The sequence below is a fragment of the Aptenodytes patagonicus genome, chromosome 13 (genome assembly GCF_965638725.1).
Source record: "Aptenodytes patagonicus chromosome 13, bAptPat1.pri.cur, whole genome shotgun sequence".
Taxonomy (NCBI): Eukaryota; Metazoa; Chordata; class Aves; order Sphenisciformes; family Spheniscidae; genus Aptenodytes; species Aptenodytes patagonicus.
In genome coordinates, this window is record NC_134961.1 from 5,047,564 (window position 1) to 5,065,045 (window position 17,482).

General features: G+C 38.4%; 1 protein-coding gene across 5 annotated transcripts in view; it reads left to right on the forward strand.

The window, feature by feature from the left end:
* The window catches only part of ARHGAP17 (Rho GTPase activating protein 17), a 49,002-nt gene that overhangs the window by 19,896 nt on the left and 11,624 nt on the right, over nt 1-17,482 (forward strand). For all 5 annotated transcript variants that reach the window (XM_076351414.1, XM_076351418.1, XM_076351415.1 and 2 more), the window contains exons 2-14: nt 3,865-3,904; nt 8,053-8,157; nt 8,978-9,054; nt 10,154-10,265; nt 10,466-10,542; nt 11,252-11,363; nt 12,152-12,220; nt 12,381-12,462; nt 14,584-14,711; nt 15,106-15,217; nt 15,799-15,880; nt 16,337-16,417; nt 17,148-17,261. In XM_076351414.1, the coding sequence (XP_076207529.1) occupies nt 3,865-3,904; nt 8,053-8,157; nt 8,978-9,054; nt 10,154-10,265; nt 10,466-10,542; nt 11,252-11,363; nt 12,152-12,220; nt 12,381-12,462; nt 14,584-14,711; nt 15,106-15,217; nt 15,799-15,880; nt 16,337-16,417; nt 17,148-17,261 (1,191 nt within the window). The remainder of the gene's footprint in view (nt 1-3,864; nt 3,905-8,052; nt 8,158-8,977; nt 9,055-10,153; nt 10,266-10,465; nt 10,543-11,251; nt 11,364-12,151; nt 12,221-12,380; nt 12,463-14,583; nt 14,712-15,105; nt 15,218-15,798; nt 15,881-16,336; nt 16,418-17,147; nt 17,262-17,482) is intronic.

Consider the following 17,482-nt stretch of genomic DNA (forward strand, 5'->3'; position numbering starts at 1 on the left):
ATCATCATCAGTGGCTTTTTAAAATCGGTGCTGGCCTGGGGATGCTGTCCTGCTGCCACCGATGACTGGGGAAAACATCCCTGACTTCAGAGGAGGAGATCTGGATTTTCAAGTTGTGACTTTAAATCCTTGATAAACCAGTTAGGTGTACAAAAAACGTTTAAGATAAATATATGAAAATTGTTTTGCACTTCATATAATGATATATAGTCTGCCGGTAACCATATTTTAAATGGAAGCAAACTTCTGCTAGCACGTTACTGAGCTGTCTTTGCTTTTCACTCAAATATAATTTCCTAGGAAAAAGGAGGGGAAGGAGAAATTATACTTTTGATAAATCTAAAGTTATATGGAAGTTCTATACTGTTTGATGGTTTTAAATTAATGTTATGGCTAAAGCCGTTCAAAAGCATCCAGTAACTTCATAGTAGTATAATGAAAGGTTCTGTTGAACACAAATATGGAATAGTATTAGAAAGAACATTGTTTCCTCTAAAAATAATTCCTATAAAATACATTTCGTGATTCCCAATAGGTAAGAGTGAATTTACAAAATCTTCTAGTAATAGAAGATTTCTAGTAATAGAAGATATAGACTAGATATAAGGAAGAAATTTTTTACACTGAGGGTGGTGAAGCACTGGCCCAGGTTGCCCAGAGAGGTGGTGGATGCCCCATCCCTGGAAACATTCAAGGTCAGGTTGGATGGGGCTCTGAGCAACCTGGTCTAGTTGAAGATGTCCCTGCCCACGGCAGGGGGGTTGGACTAGATGACCTTCAGAGGTCCCTTCCAACCCAAACTATTCTATGATTCTAATTTCATTATTGCTGCATGGGTGGGAAAAAATCTGTGAACTCTCAGTCAATCACTATTCTTGTGATTATCAGCAGTTCAGTGGTTTTAATGGTGTGTACATATCCAGTTATAAGTACTCTAAATGTTCTTAAAGTTGTCTTGAATTATGCCACTTGAGGTGGCTGTTTTATTTCCTAAAACTGCCGGTTGGGTTAAGGTTATGTGTTCTCTTCTGGTATGTCAGATCTCCACTTCTGTGGTGTCTGTTTCGTATCACGTCGATATGTGTGTCAGCCTCCAGGGTGAATGAACTGCTGAAACGCCTTCGTCTAATCTAACTTTCTCTTACTCTGAGCCAAATTAAGGAGGAGAGAGAGACACAGGGGGAGTCAGTGCAAGCTCCAGTTGCATAATGTAGATGTAGAAACCAGTTGCATTTTCTCTTAAACAGATTTCTAGGCAAAAGAAGGAAACTGAGACTGGGATATATGTGAAGGCTAGCAGGCCAGCTGCTGGAGCTCTAGTAAACTGCCGTGCTAATTTTTTGTTAAATGCTGATTGCTTTAACTAGAAAATCTTAACAGGGTTGGAAATGCAAGTAGCTATTCTTAACTATCAAAATTAAATCATTTCCTGTAGGCCGTTTTATTTATAAACAGCTGCATCTGTTGTTGAAAGAAGTCTGTGTTTTTGCAGAAGACACCTTGAACTGTATTGTTTAGCGAGCTTATGGCAGGTAAATGCAGTCTGCTCAGCCTGCCTCCTTCTCAGGGCTGCACTCCTTCATCTTCAGTCTGTCGATCCTGGCGTACAGTGTGCCGCCTCGATCAGGACGGGATTTTACCCGACAGGTATTTGAATTGGTGCCTTTTCATATGCATTGCTTAGGCTGACTTGGTATTTAAGGTGTTAAGATGCGTCTAGGTGAGGTACAAAGCTAAAGCGGTATGCAATTTGGTAGCATCGTATACACTCTGTGCCATACACTCTTTCTTAAAGGTGGGTAAAATTTAACTTCGTGAAAGGCGTCCATTCACCTGTGGAAAACAGGACTGAGAAGAAAATGGTGTTTGAAACCAAAGGCCATGTTAGCCGTGGTAAATACAGCCCCTTCATCGGCCCTTCCTCATGAAAGGCATGTACAGTATCAAATTCAGTTTTAGAAATAGAGATGGCTCATCTCTTACACAGTCTGTTAAAGGACAGAAAACTCTGGCTGCTTGAGAATTTTGTGTAATACCATTATCATGCACAGCACTATGTTCCCACAGAAATATTTAGTAGCTCTGTATGTTTCTATCAGATCAGTTAGCTGATGTGTGTAGTAGTTGCCACTTCAGATTAGATTAAAATCTGGTTAAGAATGTGCCGCTATAACTGGAGTATTCTTACACTGTTGTTCTTCCATGTAATTTCTGGTGTGATTTTGCAAGACTCAAAAAAACCAAAAAAACAAAAAAAACCAAAACCCAAACCACCCAAAAACAAACAAACAAACAAAACCCCCAAAAAACCAAACCCAAAAAAACCCCACTCACCACCCCCCTCAAAAAAAAAAAAACCACAAAAAAAACCACTGGGAAAAAAAAAACCAAAAAAAACCCAAATAATTGCCCTCTAACAGGGTACCATTTCGATCAGACAGTATTTCTGTTTGTGTGGAAGAAAAGTTTATCTATCTTGTATGTGTTTTCCTAAACAAATAAATATTACAATGCTTGCAGTTTATGTTCCTGTCAAAGTATTTAAGTGGCTTTTGTCTTAGTCTTGTTGAGGTTTTGAGCATTACTGTATTCTCATATTTAATTATTAAACACTTACGGTTTACAAATAGTTCAAGCAGATAATGTGCCATGAAATTGAAGTCAAATGCCTTAAAAAACAAACAAACCCCTTTAAAGTGAATGAATCTTGTCTTTGGAGGCATTTCACAAGTTCAGCTGATGAAGCTTGATCAAGCAAGTGAACTTTTTGTGCATGACCGGTCTTGTGGTAGGTTATTAAACAGATTGTAGGATCAGAAGGAAGTCGGTGTAGTAGATGAGGAACTCTGACAGCAGCAGGGGAAACTCTCTGAACAGGAAAATAGGGCAGTGGAGTACCTCCAAGTCCTTTATAGCAATAGGCCTGTAGTCATGGTGAACAGCCAAGTAGAAGAGATCACGGGTGAACTAAATTTATCTTTATAGATCCCGCAAAGGTAGGGTAAAGCAGTGTTATAGCAAATGAGTCAACACCAAACAAATCTGGGTCAACATTAAACAATTTGAAGTTTATGTATAAATTGTGATTGGGAAAAGGTGTGGAATTGTATGTGTAAAGGTTTGAGTATGTTTGCAACAACTGTTAACATTTTTGTCTGGAAGTATGTGTGAGTATTCGGACATTTTTCTATTGAGGGTAGACCTTTACTGGTAATACTGTTAACTTCTGATGATCTTTTTAAATAATAATTTTTTTTTATTGTTTTAGTATTATGGAAGTCAGCACAATGAGGTAATGGGAGATATTTCTGATGAAGGTTGTGTGCATGTAAGGTTAAGGGAAGGTGTTCAGGCTACCATTTCCACTGATTGCTGATTGATAAAGCCCTGCAGTGGTAGAATATGAAAAGATGAAGTTGGCTGTCCTACTTTTCTCATGTCTTTATATTCCTTTACATTCATGTGTGTTGATAACATTACCTGATTAACAACATGGAGTGAGATTCAAGTTGCTTCAATACTTCTTTGCATTCAAGTGAAGTTACTCAGGATTCCGGTTTGCTTTGTGTTAAACTGTGTGCGGTCTGCAATATAGTTGAGCTTGGTGCAGTGGATTCGTGCTGTGGGCTGGGAATTCCGGGAATGTCAGGCTTTCCCAAGCACCCTGTGCTGGGCAAGCCATCCATGTTCACGCCGGGGCCGGGAGCCAGCGCTATGTGCGACATCGTGAACATGGCGGTGTTTGCAGCAGTGGCCATAATGGGTTTATAACTTGAACCTGAATGAGTTTTGTCAAAAGCATTGTAGCAATCTTTGACCCTGAACATGCTAATTAGTCTGACAATGGTCTGTTTTCCTCCTTAGGGCTGAGAAAACGGAGGTACTCAGTGAAGACCTGTTGCAGGTATTGTAACATGGTTAATATGTATTTTTTTTTTAAATGCTCTATGTGAAGTTTGAGCCTTCTGAGTTTAGTGGAGTACCTAATGTGGGGGGAAAAAAAATACTGCAAATGACAGGGGTGAAAACAAGGATGTCTTTGGCTGACTTCTCAGCACATGAAAAAACTGTGATAAAATTTGAGTGGGAAAAGCTCAGGTACTTCTGTTTCTGAATCTGATCATGTAGCTTGATAAAGTGAAGGAGGAAGCATTTTTGCTTTTAATTAGATGAACTAGCTTGTTAAGCTTATGAACCCTTAGTGCTAATGACTTGCCAGTCCATCTGGTGGTGGACGATGAGCTGGGAAGAAACTGTGATTAGGCACAGCTGGTTTCTGTCTTCATTTCTGTTTCTCTTGAAGAGGTCAACTTGGGCCTTAAGAGAAGTGGCAAAAAACATGCCAACTGCTTGCTAACAGATAATGTCAATTTTTTCTGAAAGTCTGGAATTGCTCTAAATAAATGTACAAATGCTTCTTGTTCAGCTTGTGGTATTTGTTCTCAAAATTGTCACACTGACATTTGATTTGTTTGCAGACTTGTCATCTCTTTGAAAGTATACCATCTAATCAAACACTACGTTCGTGGTGGAATTTTAGTTGCAACTGTTAGATTAACAAGGTTGACTGATTACATGGAACAAATTTGATTACAGATTTATTCTACATAGTTTTCTTCCCCTGGTTACTTTGTGAAAGACTTTAAAAAAAAAAAAAAAGGCAAAATGTAAATTGGCAAGGGAAGTCGGGCTAGCTGCTCCACGGGACCTCGAGTGTAATGGTTATTTCAAATTGATTACAAAGCATCTTAGTATGCTTAAGTTCAGGACCTGTATACAAAACATGGAAGCCAAACAAATGGTGCAAGTACTTTTATTTCAGATCTCTCCAGCTGTTCAGATTAAAGTAGAAGATGAGAGAATGTATTGAATTAAATTGAATTAAAACTTGAATTCAGCACAAATGCATGAAATCATCTTGAGTAATGGCGAAATGAGGTGACCTGAAACATTTTACCCAGCTTTTCAGAGGACTGCTTTATGTGAACTGTCAATATCTTAACAGTTTGACAATACTATTTTTAATTTCTAAAGAGATGTGTACAATTAAATGGCATAAAGGATGTTAAAACACCTTTATAGCCTTCGAGGGCTCATCTGTTTTCTTGGTTAGCTGCAAAATAGTAACAAGAAGTGAAAGCCAAAAGTACTGCTGCTTGTTGCCAAAAAAATTTTGCAAGCAAGGCTTTCCCAGGCACAGAGCAGACTGGCTACACCCAAGTGGAAGAATTTACTCACTTGTTTGTTTGCTCTTGGGGGCTTGTGGAGGGGAGGGAGGCTTTTATCTAACTAAAGAGCTTAAAAGCGTGGTACTGTTCACTTTATAAACATGTTTCACAGTGTTCTTTTTTATATTTAGCTCAAGCTTTGACATAGGATTGCCATAGCTTTTTTCCTGTTTTCTGAAGTGTAATACTCCATTTCAAGTATCTCTGTTAAATGTGTTCCTGTCTGAAGACAAGGAATATAATTCAGTACTGGAAGGGCTTCTACAATAGACCCACTTTCTGGCATGCCCTTGTAGTGTATAATAAAGCAATTGTGTGATGTTTTGTACACTGAAGATGCCCTGTGGGTACAGACAGCAAGGCCTGTAGGTCACATTTTAAGTTCAAAGGTAGCTTAATGGAGATTAATGTCCTTCATGGTTTTCCTGACATCTTTGAACTAAAAAGCAGATCGGAGAGGAGAGTATATTATCGTGAGGTTTTGGGGTCATGTTCCTCCTATCAGTCTTCTGCCCTTTGAGTTTGGCATTCAGGCTGTTGGGAATATATGTGCTCCAGAGTCTTTCTAAGGAATGTAAGCCACCATGCATGGCTGACAAGGGCTGTGTTAGTCTGCTGGGATCTGTAAGATAGTTCAGTTACAGGATGTCACCATGTTTCAGGTGTGGAAAAAATACTGAGCACAGGCTCAGTATTTTAAGAAGTCTTAACTACGTGACCAAGCAAGAATAAATGCTTTCACAAAGAGTGGATGGTTTAGAATGTGTTGGTGATATTTTATTTTGAAGATAACACAACAGAAATAAATCATCTTAGCAGCAACAGTAGACCGCAAACAGTACCTTCTTGTTCATATATCTTCATATGGACTTTTTTGAAATGGACTAAATTTTGAGCTTGTTGATATATGCTCTGTAAATAAAAGGCAATGCCTTGTGCTTTCAGAGCAGTCCTTCTTGGACAGTCTCTCTGCACCTTACTCTACCATAATAGATTTTTACTAAGCTTTTTTGAGCACCTCAGCTTGGATTCATCTTGTGGCTGTCAAGAGCTTTTAAGTTCCTTTAGTGCCTCATGTAGCCAGTGAAACTTCAGTCTTCCTACATGGTCCTTCAACTCTCCAGCCCTCCTACACTGGTTCTTTCACCTTCCCTTTGGACTTGCAAAGGCTGCTGCTGGGCGGCACAGCCCCAAGGCCCAGCTTTGGGTGCTCCTCCAGGCTACAGCGTAGCAGAACTGCCATTCCCCTCTTCTGGAAGGAAATGGCGAGCCCAGTGCTGCACTTGCTCGTGTGTTCAGGACAGGGCTCCCATGCCCAACAGCAGTGATTCTGTGCTGATGCTCACCAAGTCCCCATCTGTCTGTGCCTCCCTCCACCGGCATCTTCTTCCTCGCAACTTCTCCCAACCCAGCCCTGAAGGCTCCTCTTCTGTTGGATCTGCTGTCCCTTTTAGTAGCCGTAGTTTTTACTAGCTGCTTTTGTTGGGACCTAATTACATCCTTCCAGTTGTAACCACTTTAGAGATATACATATCCCATCGTAGTAGTGCCAAATAAACCTGTTGGGAGGAAAAATCATGTCATTCTTATCTGGATGTGTAACATTCTAAATGAGAATTTATAGCATTTTGTGTTCATTAGGACATAGCAGTATGCCTGTTCTGGAAAAACCAACAGTGTATCTCCTGCTTTAAATGGCAGGTATGGTGCCCTTAACAGTAGCTAGCAGGGGCATAATAACTTAGCACTAAAATTACTAGTCTGGCAGCTAATCTGTATTTATGATTGATAGGAAAGCTGGAGAGAATTATTGTCCTCCTGAAAATGTAATAGGAGTGATTTTAGAGCTGTATCAAAAACTGGATTCTGTTCAGATTATTTCTACAGATGAAATCAACTTTTTTTTCCCTTGCTTTTTAAATAGAAGCCATTCCAAAGGGCCTCCTTTTATTCTTGGTGAGTCATCAAAATGCAGATAAACAGCATTCTTTTGGTGCTGTGCATAGAGAGCTCGGTGCCATAAGCAGTTCTGTCCCAGTGCTCATCACTTTGTTTGCTTTTGGTGTTCTTTGAAATAAAATAGTCCAAATTCCTTACTTAAAATCCCTTAAAAGAACAGTTTATTAATGTATATATTTGTCATATTCACAGTCTGTATGAAGCCATGTTTCAAATATACTGTGATAAACAGAATTCTTGTTTGTGCATTGACGCCTATTTTTTTCATTCCACATCCCTTCTGAATCCCATTAATCTCTCCCTGAAAATACTGTTTTGCTTAGCATGTAGGAACTTTGTCCTTGCATTTAACAGCCAGAGAAGGAAACGCAATAGAAAGCTTGCAGTACGTAGGTTTGGCCCAGTGTAAAGGAGCGGTCAAATATGTCTTTAGCCTTCTACTTCACAAGGTCACAATGAAAAAAATATGAGAGTTTTCCCACAGTTTTCTCCCTAAATTAGTGTCTTAGATATCCGCATGTGCCATTCATCTCAGATGGCAAGTATCAACCTTTTGCTGAGACAAAAAGTAGGGGTAATGTTTTTCTCCCTCTTCCACTCTCCAGTCTCGTGAACATTGCGAGCTCCAACTGAATTGCCATGCCACTGAGGGGAAAAAAAGAATTTAAATCTATTTCCAAGCATTTTTGCTGTCAGGCACTTCTGCTAAGCATTTGAACTTCTTGTAAGCTGTAGAACTTGAGAAATATGCAACCCAGAACTAAGTGTGGTACAGGAGGAAGATTTTTCTGCTGAGGCCAGGAAAATAACTTCTGGTTTTTTGTTTTGTTTTCTCTTCCTCCTCTCTCCCCCTCCTGCCGACTAGATCGAGAGACGTCTTGACACTGTGAGATCTGTTTGCCACATTGCACAGAAGCGATTAATTGCGTGTTTTCAAGCCCAGCATGGTACAGATCCTGATAAGAGACACGTAAGTACAATTGCCCTTTGGCTTGTCTTCTGAGACTAGTCTGAATACGGTCTGGCCTTCTAAATACTGATCAGCTACTATGCCTCAAATTATCCAAGAGAAGAAAAACTCTGTAAAATCATCTCACATGTTGACATTATTTGGTAAAACACTAGCTGTAATTCCCCATCTGGATATAGTAACGTGACCTTGGAGTACCTTAGTAGCGTCAGGACACTCACTTGTTTCTGCAGTGTGCTGAGTACCTACAGCTTTCATAAGACCTGACTAAGAAGAGAAGATACTCTGCAACTCTGATCAAGCTCCTCGTATTTAGAATTACCTTTGCGCACTGACATCTCCAATTAACTGTAAATATTTCTCTGTACACATTTGATTTCTGCCCCTCTTTAGCAAAGCTGTATGTAGGTTTTCTTAAAGTGTTAGAATCAGAATTAATTAACATTCAAGTTTTCTCCTTTTATTGAATAATAGAGACTTCCTGAAAACAGGGGCACACAGAACGAACCTCTGCAGAGAACTGGTTGTTTAGATTTCAAGTTAAAGCTGTTTACTTGTATCTCAACTACTATCAAAGACATTTTGGGCCAGTCATTCCAACTAAGACTGAGAAGAAAGTGCTTTTCAAAGTATCTGAGAACAGGAGTCTTGAGGCTTGAAACTTTTTGTGACTTGGCATTTTCTTAAAGTCAAAGAATGAGCTGCCTATGTGTATAATAGAAACCATATGGAAGAAGAGAAAAATCTTAGAGGGGATATACTGGGAAAGCTGGACAAGGTGAATAGAGCTAAGCTAAGCACTGTTCCTTCTGTTCCATAGAAAAAACTTCCTCTAACAGCTCTTGCTCAAAATATGCAAGAAGGATCTCTCCAGCTAAGTGATGAAACTCTGTTGGGGTAAGTATTTGGCTATATAAGTTGCAGTCTGTCATTTTATTGCCTGCAGGACTCTAATTAGAGACTTTGGGTACATAAAGGCTGTTTTCAATCTAATGAAACTAATATTTCTAGATGCCTTCTCTAATCTAAAGGGAGAAAAAGTGAGCAAGCATTTCTTCTTGAGTAATGACTCAAGATTCTGAGGGCAAGTTTTAGACTTGCTCTGAATTGTATTCGAGAGGATTCTGATTCTCTGCTATCTTAAAAGCTTTTGAAAGTGGCTTTTCTCCTTGTGATTATCTCCATTTAAAGTTCAAAATTTAATGTAAATACTGCATTCTGCAGGTTTGCATTAATGACTTAAAATAATGCCACTTTGCATTACTGGCTTCTAGTTTAAAATAATGCCAATTTCCTTATCCTGGCAAAGTGCATATTTACAACTTACAGGAAAGTGGCTGAAACAAATGAACATCAATATGCTGAATTCCTAGAGCAAATGTGTTTCCTTGTTGCTGATGAGAGTTCTAATGGAGCCAGTGGAGAATGACCTTAAAAACCTTTGTGTGCATTTTTGTGAGCTGTTGCAGGAGATTTAAACATGGATAAAAATCTTAGAGAATAGGGTTTTTCCTTAGAACAAGCTTAAAACAAAGGTCAAATCATGGTTTTGGAACCTGAGACTGCTGCATACGTGATTGCCTGACATTATGGTGTTAAGACTTTTTCACATTAAAGAGGCTTAGGAAAAAATTAAATACTGCATTGAGCAATTTTCCTGCATCTGGTGAGATGGAAGGATGGGCTTTGAAATGAATACTAACTTCTCTGCCCTTAGGGCCAGTATAATCACCTAGATGACTTAAAGCCTCCAAAAATGTTGTAATGGCTAAGGAATTTTAAAGACAAAGGTTTAATAACACTCCTTGCCTATCCCAAATTTGCCCATGATGACATAGGGCATCTTGGTTTTATGCCGTTAAGTAATGCCTTGCTTTATACAACACAAAGCTTTCCAAAAGGATAGCAGACAACAAAGGGCCACCACTGTTTTGTTTTGAATCTTTCTTCTTTAGTCAGTAGTAACTCACATTACAACTTCCTATAATTCTTAAAGGAAAATGCTAGATACGTGTGGTGATGCAGAGAATAAACTGGCAATGGAGCTCTCTCAGCATGAAGTGCAGATCGAAAGAGAAGTTTTAGATCCACTGTGTCTACTAACAGAGGTAGGTCACTTCAGCCTGACTGAAGAAATAAATCTGGATTTATGTATAAACTAGCAAAAATGGTTTATCACAGTGCTAATAATAAAACTGTTTTAAGGGGTCATGCATTAGTGGTGGAAAGCGGATATGAAATCTACAAAATGTAATTTATTACATTTATTTTTAAATTGTGTATTGTAAGCCTTAAATTCTCGTTTTAGACGGAGATCCCGAACATTCAGAAGCAGAGGAAACAGCTTGCAAAGCTGGTGTTGGACTGGGATTCTGCAAGAGGAAGGTAAGAAATAATTTTAATTACAAGGTCCTTTTCTATTCATGCCAACTTCTTGTTGGCGTCTCATGGCATCTGATCTGATGCTGGTACTCGCTTCTGAAATGCTACTGTATGCATGTTAATACTTTGCTGAAAAAAGACAAACTTACATTTAAGTTATTAAAAAATGGACTCATGACTACTAGATCCAAACAGAATCAAGATTTTGGAGCTCTTACATGCCTATATATAATTGGAAGAATGCTGAAAACTCATCTTCTTTCCAGTTCACTTAAGTTGTCAACTTAAATAAGGAATAGGAGTCTAATTTTGTGACTGTGCCAAGTGCTTTTACAGCATTATATTGAACCATCTCAGTGGTAGGGTCCTAGGTTGTTCAACTTACCCTTAGGTCCCATTAAATGGTCTTAAACTGTGGTAATAATTTATGTAGCATTTTCTGGGATTGGTAGTTCTAACATGTTATACACCCCTGTTAGAGGTTTTAGAGAATGCAGGATTTCTTGTGGATTTTTATAGTTGTTTAGCTGTTTGTGAATTATGCCAGCGTGTCATAAATGGTGTATTTTGAGCACCTTCCTTAGTTTCAGAAGTTTTCTGACAGAACTATCGGGTTTGTTTTCTGTCAAAAGAAACTAATTTCAAGGCAGCCAAATGCAGATTCTTGTTTAGTACTAGTTTTTACCAAATGACTGCAGCCTTTCTTCCACAGGTATAATCAAGCCCACAAGACTTCAGGAACAAATTTTCAAGTGCATCCTTCAAAAATAGAATCTCTTAAGGAAGAGATGGATGAAGCTGGAAATAAAGTAGAACAATGCAAGGTATGACAAGATGAGTCTCTTATCTTTTACATACCTCTCATTAGCAAGAATAGCAATCGGATACAGCTGCTTCTGTAAGCCTTGCATGTGGAACTGGCTGTCTGATTACCGCAGTCACAAATTACGTGGCTGTTAACAAACTGTATGTCTTAAAGGTATATTAATGCTAGCTGATCTCTGTCTGAATTGCTTGAATTTAACGAGGAACTTCCTTTTTTAAAAAGGGTGTTTTACATTACTTTCTGTTTCAGTCTGAGACAGTTATGAGAAGGAACTGTGTCTTAGCCTTGACTGAAATGTGCAGGGTGTCTGTGTGCTTCAGGCCACTGAGTAGTCATGCAGTGTGAGCTACCTGGGTGAAATTCAGACTGCTGACATAAAAGGAACATTCTGACTATTACAGCTCTGAGCAGTTCACATTCAGTTTCACTTCTCAATTGTCAAATACTACATTATGCTGCAGTTGAGCTGAGCACCAAAAACCATTTAGTAGTATTTGTCTTTGTATGCAGGGATTGGCTGTAAATAACATATTGCCATACAATCCAATTGTTGACTTAAGTGGGCAGCAGCTTTGCTATATAAAACAAAGTTAGGCATTTTGAATGAATTTTGCTTGGAAGAATACATGTGGCAGAGTAGGTGGATTACTGGCTTCCTGTACTGCCTGAATTGATAGTTCAAACTTACTGCAGGCAAAATAAACATATATACTTCTGTCTTTCTGTACAAGTTGAAATGCCCCTGTAAACTTGATGTACTGTTTTGCATTCTTTTCTTTTTCAAAGGATCAACTAGCAGCAGACATGTATAACTTTGTGTCCAAAGAGGGGGAATATGCTAGATGTTTTGTTATGGTGAGTATTTTTTCAGTACGACTTTGATTGCAGCACGTATGTGCATAGACACTCAATTCTCAAAGATTACATTTTGTGTGCTAAACCTTCTAGTCTTGTTTTATGTGCTCATCAGAAGCTAATGCTCTTTTTGTTTTTAAAATGTGGCTTCTGTTCTCAGTTATTAGAAGCACAAGCAGATTACCATAGAAAAGCATTAGCAGTCATAGAAAAGGTCCTACCCGAAATTCAAGCCCATCAAGGTAAAGTAACCTGTGCTCTGGCTGATGCTTCTCCTTGCCTGTGCCACCTATGCACAATATTCTCCTCCTTTATCTTGATTCTCTTGCATGCAGACTTATTTAATAAGGTCATTTTGATCTACTTAACAATTTTACATTCCCAAGCATAATTCCATCTTTGTGTTCTCTGGAGTTCTGCAGCCATATTTTAACACACTAATAAAATATTAAGGATCTATCCAATACCCAAGAGGGTAAAGGAAGGATTTTTCTATTTGCTTGCACTTCTTCCTTGATATCATGTGACTTTTTGCTAATTCATACCTGGCTTTTTAGGCCAATTAAAGTTTCATTGTGATTTAGGAACTTTTTAGGGTCCTTGCTTCTTGAATTATTACTAGGCGATTATCAGAAAAACTGCCCTTGTTCCTAAGGAGCTTGACTTTTTTTCCTTCTTTTATGCAATCCTTTTTCCGAGTGTGCCCACTGCACTACAGCTGGCTAATGGAGTGTTCACATTATTGTGTTGATTATCAGCAGTTAAGAAAAGCAAGTAATACAGCTTCATTTCTTCCCCGTGCTACTAAGCTTTCCATTGTCAATGGGAGTTAAGGTGTTACCATTAATGGTTTGGTATGAAGATGCACTGTGTGTTGTTGAAATTGCTATCCTTAATACTGGCTATACTGTCTCTTAATCTGCTAATTGCTTTGAACAAGAAATAGGCTGAACAAAGTCTGAGAAAAATATAATCTGAGCTGAGCAAGACTCAAGTATCTTCAGTTGTGGACCACATGCAAGTTGTAAAAGATGAACCATTAAACTAAATACGTCAAGAAATATGAGCATCTTGCTGAAAGATGATATAGAATATCTGTACTCTGTAGATCTGATGGGAGGTGAGGTAATGCAAACAAATGATGCTTACACAGAATCAGGGCTGCATTATGGCTGTATGGAAGGTTCTCTGTTTACAAATACGACTGCTTTAAATTTGTTGTTGTTGCTTAGCTGCTTTGTACAAACGCTTCATATGACAAACGCTTCAGAACAGATTAGCCATCCTGGAAGGTGGGCTAGGAGGCATGTTGTCTAAGTGGTCCAGTATCTAACGTCTAAGTGTAGGGCATGACTTCAGTTGTGTTTCTAGCTGTCGTGTATATTACTGTGACTTTGAACAATTACTAAGATTTCTCTTGCTAATGTTTGCTGTAACTTGCAAAACTGGGGAAAATGGCATGTGCCTCTCATGGTGTGTTAATGAATGAGAGGAACTAAAGCCTTATGAGGGATGCAGTTGATGTGGTTTCATAAACAAAAAGGGTAAATTAAATCCTTTGCAGAAGCACATTGTGTCTTCAGAGGACTCTCAAAGTCTTCATCTTTCTTGACCTTTTTTCCACATAAAAGAAATAATGCATCTGTACTAACAATAACCTTTTACATCTGCATTTTTTCAATTAAGACAGCAGAAATGGGTGCAAAAATAAATAGTAGGAAACAGGAAATTCACATTCAGTTTGGAGAAACTTGTGCCAATTTTGACTTTCAGAGTTAAGCAACAACGGAGAAATTGAATTGAAAATTTGTGCAAGCGTTAGTGATGGGCTGTTAATGTGGTAATTCTAATGTAAGACATTGGGGCTGCTAACATCCATTTTAAGTTGCTGATTCCTTAAATCAGCAATAAACTTCGTGTTAACAGCTTGGTTTTTATCCACCTTAAATACAGTTAAAACTAAGATCAGCCCAGGTCGTGCAATCTGGACAAAATTTTCCTCAAAGATTCTTGCAAACCTAAGCCTTTTGGTGTCTTGGCAAATCAGAATTAATGTGACTTACAGCCATGTGGTGGCACTTGTGTTGAGGCCTAGCGGGACACGTACTTCCAGTTACACAAAGGATTTGTGTGCGATATTCCATCCAGAAAGATGCAGGAGTGGTTTTTTTTTCTTGAACACCAGCAGGCTCATTTTCTCTTTACTCATGATATAAGGGACTTTACTGATCAAGGGCTGTAAAACTCCTACTGTATTCTGAAAATTTCTTTGCGGTACTGGAGGCTGTCGTCTTTTCCTGTCTGGGACATAATTCAAGTGTTTGTTAGATATTTTGCTCAGTGTTTTGATACTCTCCAACTAGACAAATGGACTGAAAAACCAGCTTTTGGAACTCCATTAGAAGAGCATCTCAAGCGCAGTGGTCGTGAAATTGCAGTCCCTATTGAAGCCTGTGTAATGATGCTTTTGGAAACGGGAATGAGAGAGGAGGTAGGTGATACTAGATCGCATGCTATGAAGGACAGGAAAAAAGAGCTCAGTCAAACTCATGGACTGGTGTCTACTTTTTAACAAGTTGCTTAAGTAATTTTGTTCATTAGTGTAGATGATAAATCTTTTGCAACAGAATAATCTTCAGCACTATTTGAAGTATCTTTGAGATGAATGCACCTAGAATGAAAAATTAGGAATGGGCCTATTTAGAGGGAACTAAAACATTGTCAGATGGCAGTGACGTGTTAAGAGCCAGCTAGGTCATAACAGTGTAAGGTGAAGACACCAAAGTTGAAACTGTTCTGAAAGAGGCTGTCATAAAACTTCTGCTGTTTCATGCTTGTACTAACCTGTTGTTACCAGTCAAATACATTTTATTTTTATTATGCAGGGCTTATTCAGAATTGCTGCTGGAGCCTCCAAGTTAAAAAAGCTGAAAGCTGCCTTGGACTGTTCAACTTCCCAGCTTGACGAATTTTATTCCGATCCCCATGCTGTTGCAGGTATTGTGAATGTTCTGAATCAAAACCAGGTATAAATAGATACAACGCAAGTTTATGCTGTTCATTTAACTGTTGACTGGCTGCAGTGTAAGGTGTTGATCTCTGCAGATAAACTATGAATGAAAATAAATTGAAAGTTCACTTCATTGCACAACTTAACACAGATAAGTATAGGGTACGCATGCTCATCACACTTGATGTATTCATGTCTGCGTGACAGAGCGGTGTTTAAAATTCAGGTGATCATAGTAATCCAAATACCGTATTTCCCCTCATGACGAGTGTTAACATGATCAAGTGAGATGAGAGCCATATGTAGACCTTGAATAAGGTCTTTGTTCTGAAGAGATGATTCATAGTTTTATAGTACATGTTTCTGTCAAATCACAGTAATTACTGGAAGACCTTTTGTGTTAAGTGTTGAGCAGATATACTGTGGAAGTGTCAGGTCTTCCCACTGTTTCATTGGATGGAACTTGAGTCCTATTGCATAGATGAAATTGCAGATCTGAGGACAGAATTTTAAATGAAGACTGAAAGCATTGGCTAAAAAGCTAGCCTGTTTCTGGTCTGCATTGCAGGTGCCTTGAAATCCTATTTGCGAGAGTTGCCAGAACCTTTAATGACCTACAGTCTATATGAAGAATGGACACAAGCTGCAAAGTAAGCATATTAAAAATAGTCATATATGAAAACATTCTACATATTTTTATCAAATTTGGTGGTTCTTGTATGAATTCAAAAGAAAAGACCAAGCTCACACAGTTTACTTTCTCATTTCTGCTCTAACAGGTAAATATTTTGTGTAACAAATTATTTTAAATTTTGTGGTTTAGCTTAATACTAATTGCACAAAAATGTGGTGAATTATCTATTTTATGTTTAAACATAAGGGCTGCTTCAGACTATTGGCTGCATAGTATTGATGCTTGAGCAGTTTTCTTTCGTTGCAGGTAGAGATAATTCAGCGATTTGACTAGCAGGTTACTGAATTACTGAATACAAAACACTGCATTTATTTGGCATAAATGGAAGGTTATACAGTCATCTCTTTGTTCACTGCAGAAACAACAGTTTTCTGATCTGAAAGTAAGATGTAACAATTTTTTTTCCTTTCAGTATTCAGGACCAGGATAAGAAGCTGCAAGAGTTATGGAGAATTTGTAACAGATTACCTAAGCATTATCATGCTAATTTCAGGTATGTATGAACATCTGTTGACTTACAGCACAGCCGCTTTGATGCTAGAGTACTACATTTCAACGCTGATTAACCAAAAGTCTAATCCAGGGTTTTTTTTCTTGGCCAAATTCAGTTAGGTTTATAAAAGGACATCCTGTTTTATCAAGTAGTTGGTGTGCATTGGTGGTAGACTTTTTCAGTCAAGTTAATTCACTATTGACTGTAATGAAATAGTGAGGCGCAGAACCCTTCTACTTAAGGGTCATGCTGTTGGCAATAGTACCTGACTTTTCACCAGCTGTGCTCTTCATTGTATTTTCCAGTCTTAGAAACCACGTGGATGTATCTTACACATGTTATTTTTCCTTTCGGTTTTGCCTTTTGGGAATGAATCGGAATAAAACCACCTTTGGTGACTCCTAGAAGCGTGGAAGTTCCATTACAGGATATGAAAATAGCTGTTGAGTAGGCATTCTCAATCTAAATGTTTTTTCTGAAAACATAATAGTTCTGTAGTTCCATTTTGCTAAAGCGGGAGATGCTTTCTTTACTACCCAGTTCAACTTTTGTGATTCAGAGTAGAATCATGAGTAGAAACTTAGTAGCCAGCTACCAAGCAAGATGGCTGTTTGTCTTATTTCTGTTTTGTTGGGAGCTGTCTTTACGAGTTCTTGAGTTTTTACTTAGTTCCTTTCAACAAGAAATGCTCTTAGTTACTCCTGTTTACTTATTTCTTTCCTTTTTGTAGGTATTTAATCAAATTTTTAGCAAAGCTTGCACAGAACAGCGATGTTAACAAAATGACACCCAGCAATGTCGCAATAGTCTTGGGCCCCAACTTGTTATGGGCAAAGAATGAAGGGTAAGTTGTTTTAGGAAAGCTACAAAACAGAACTTCCATGAAGCTGTAGAATTTCTTGTCAGATTGTTTTAAATCATGTAGACTATTCACAGCAACAGACTATTTGCCTAAAAAATATTTCAAATGTTCTTTCAACCTGTGCCTCCAGATCCTTTTAGGCATGCACCTTTTTAGGAGTGTTTTGAAACGCTGTGCATGTTACTGAATAGTCTAGATTTCAT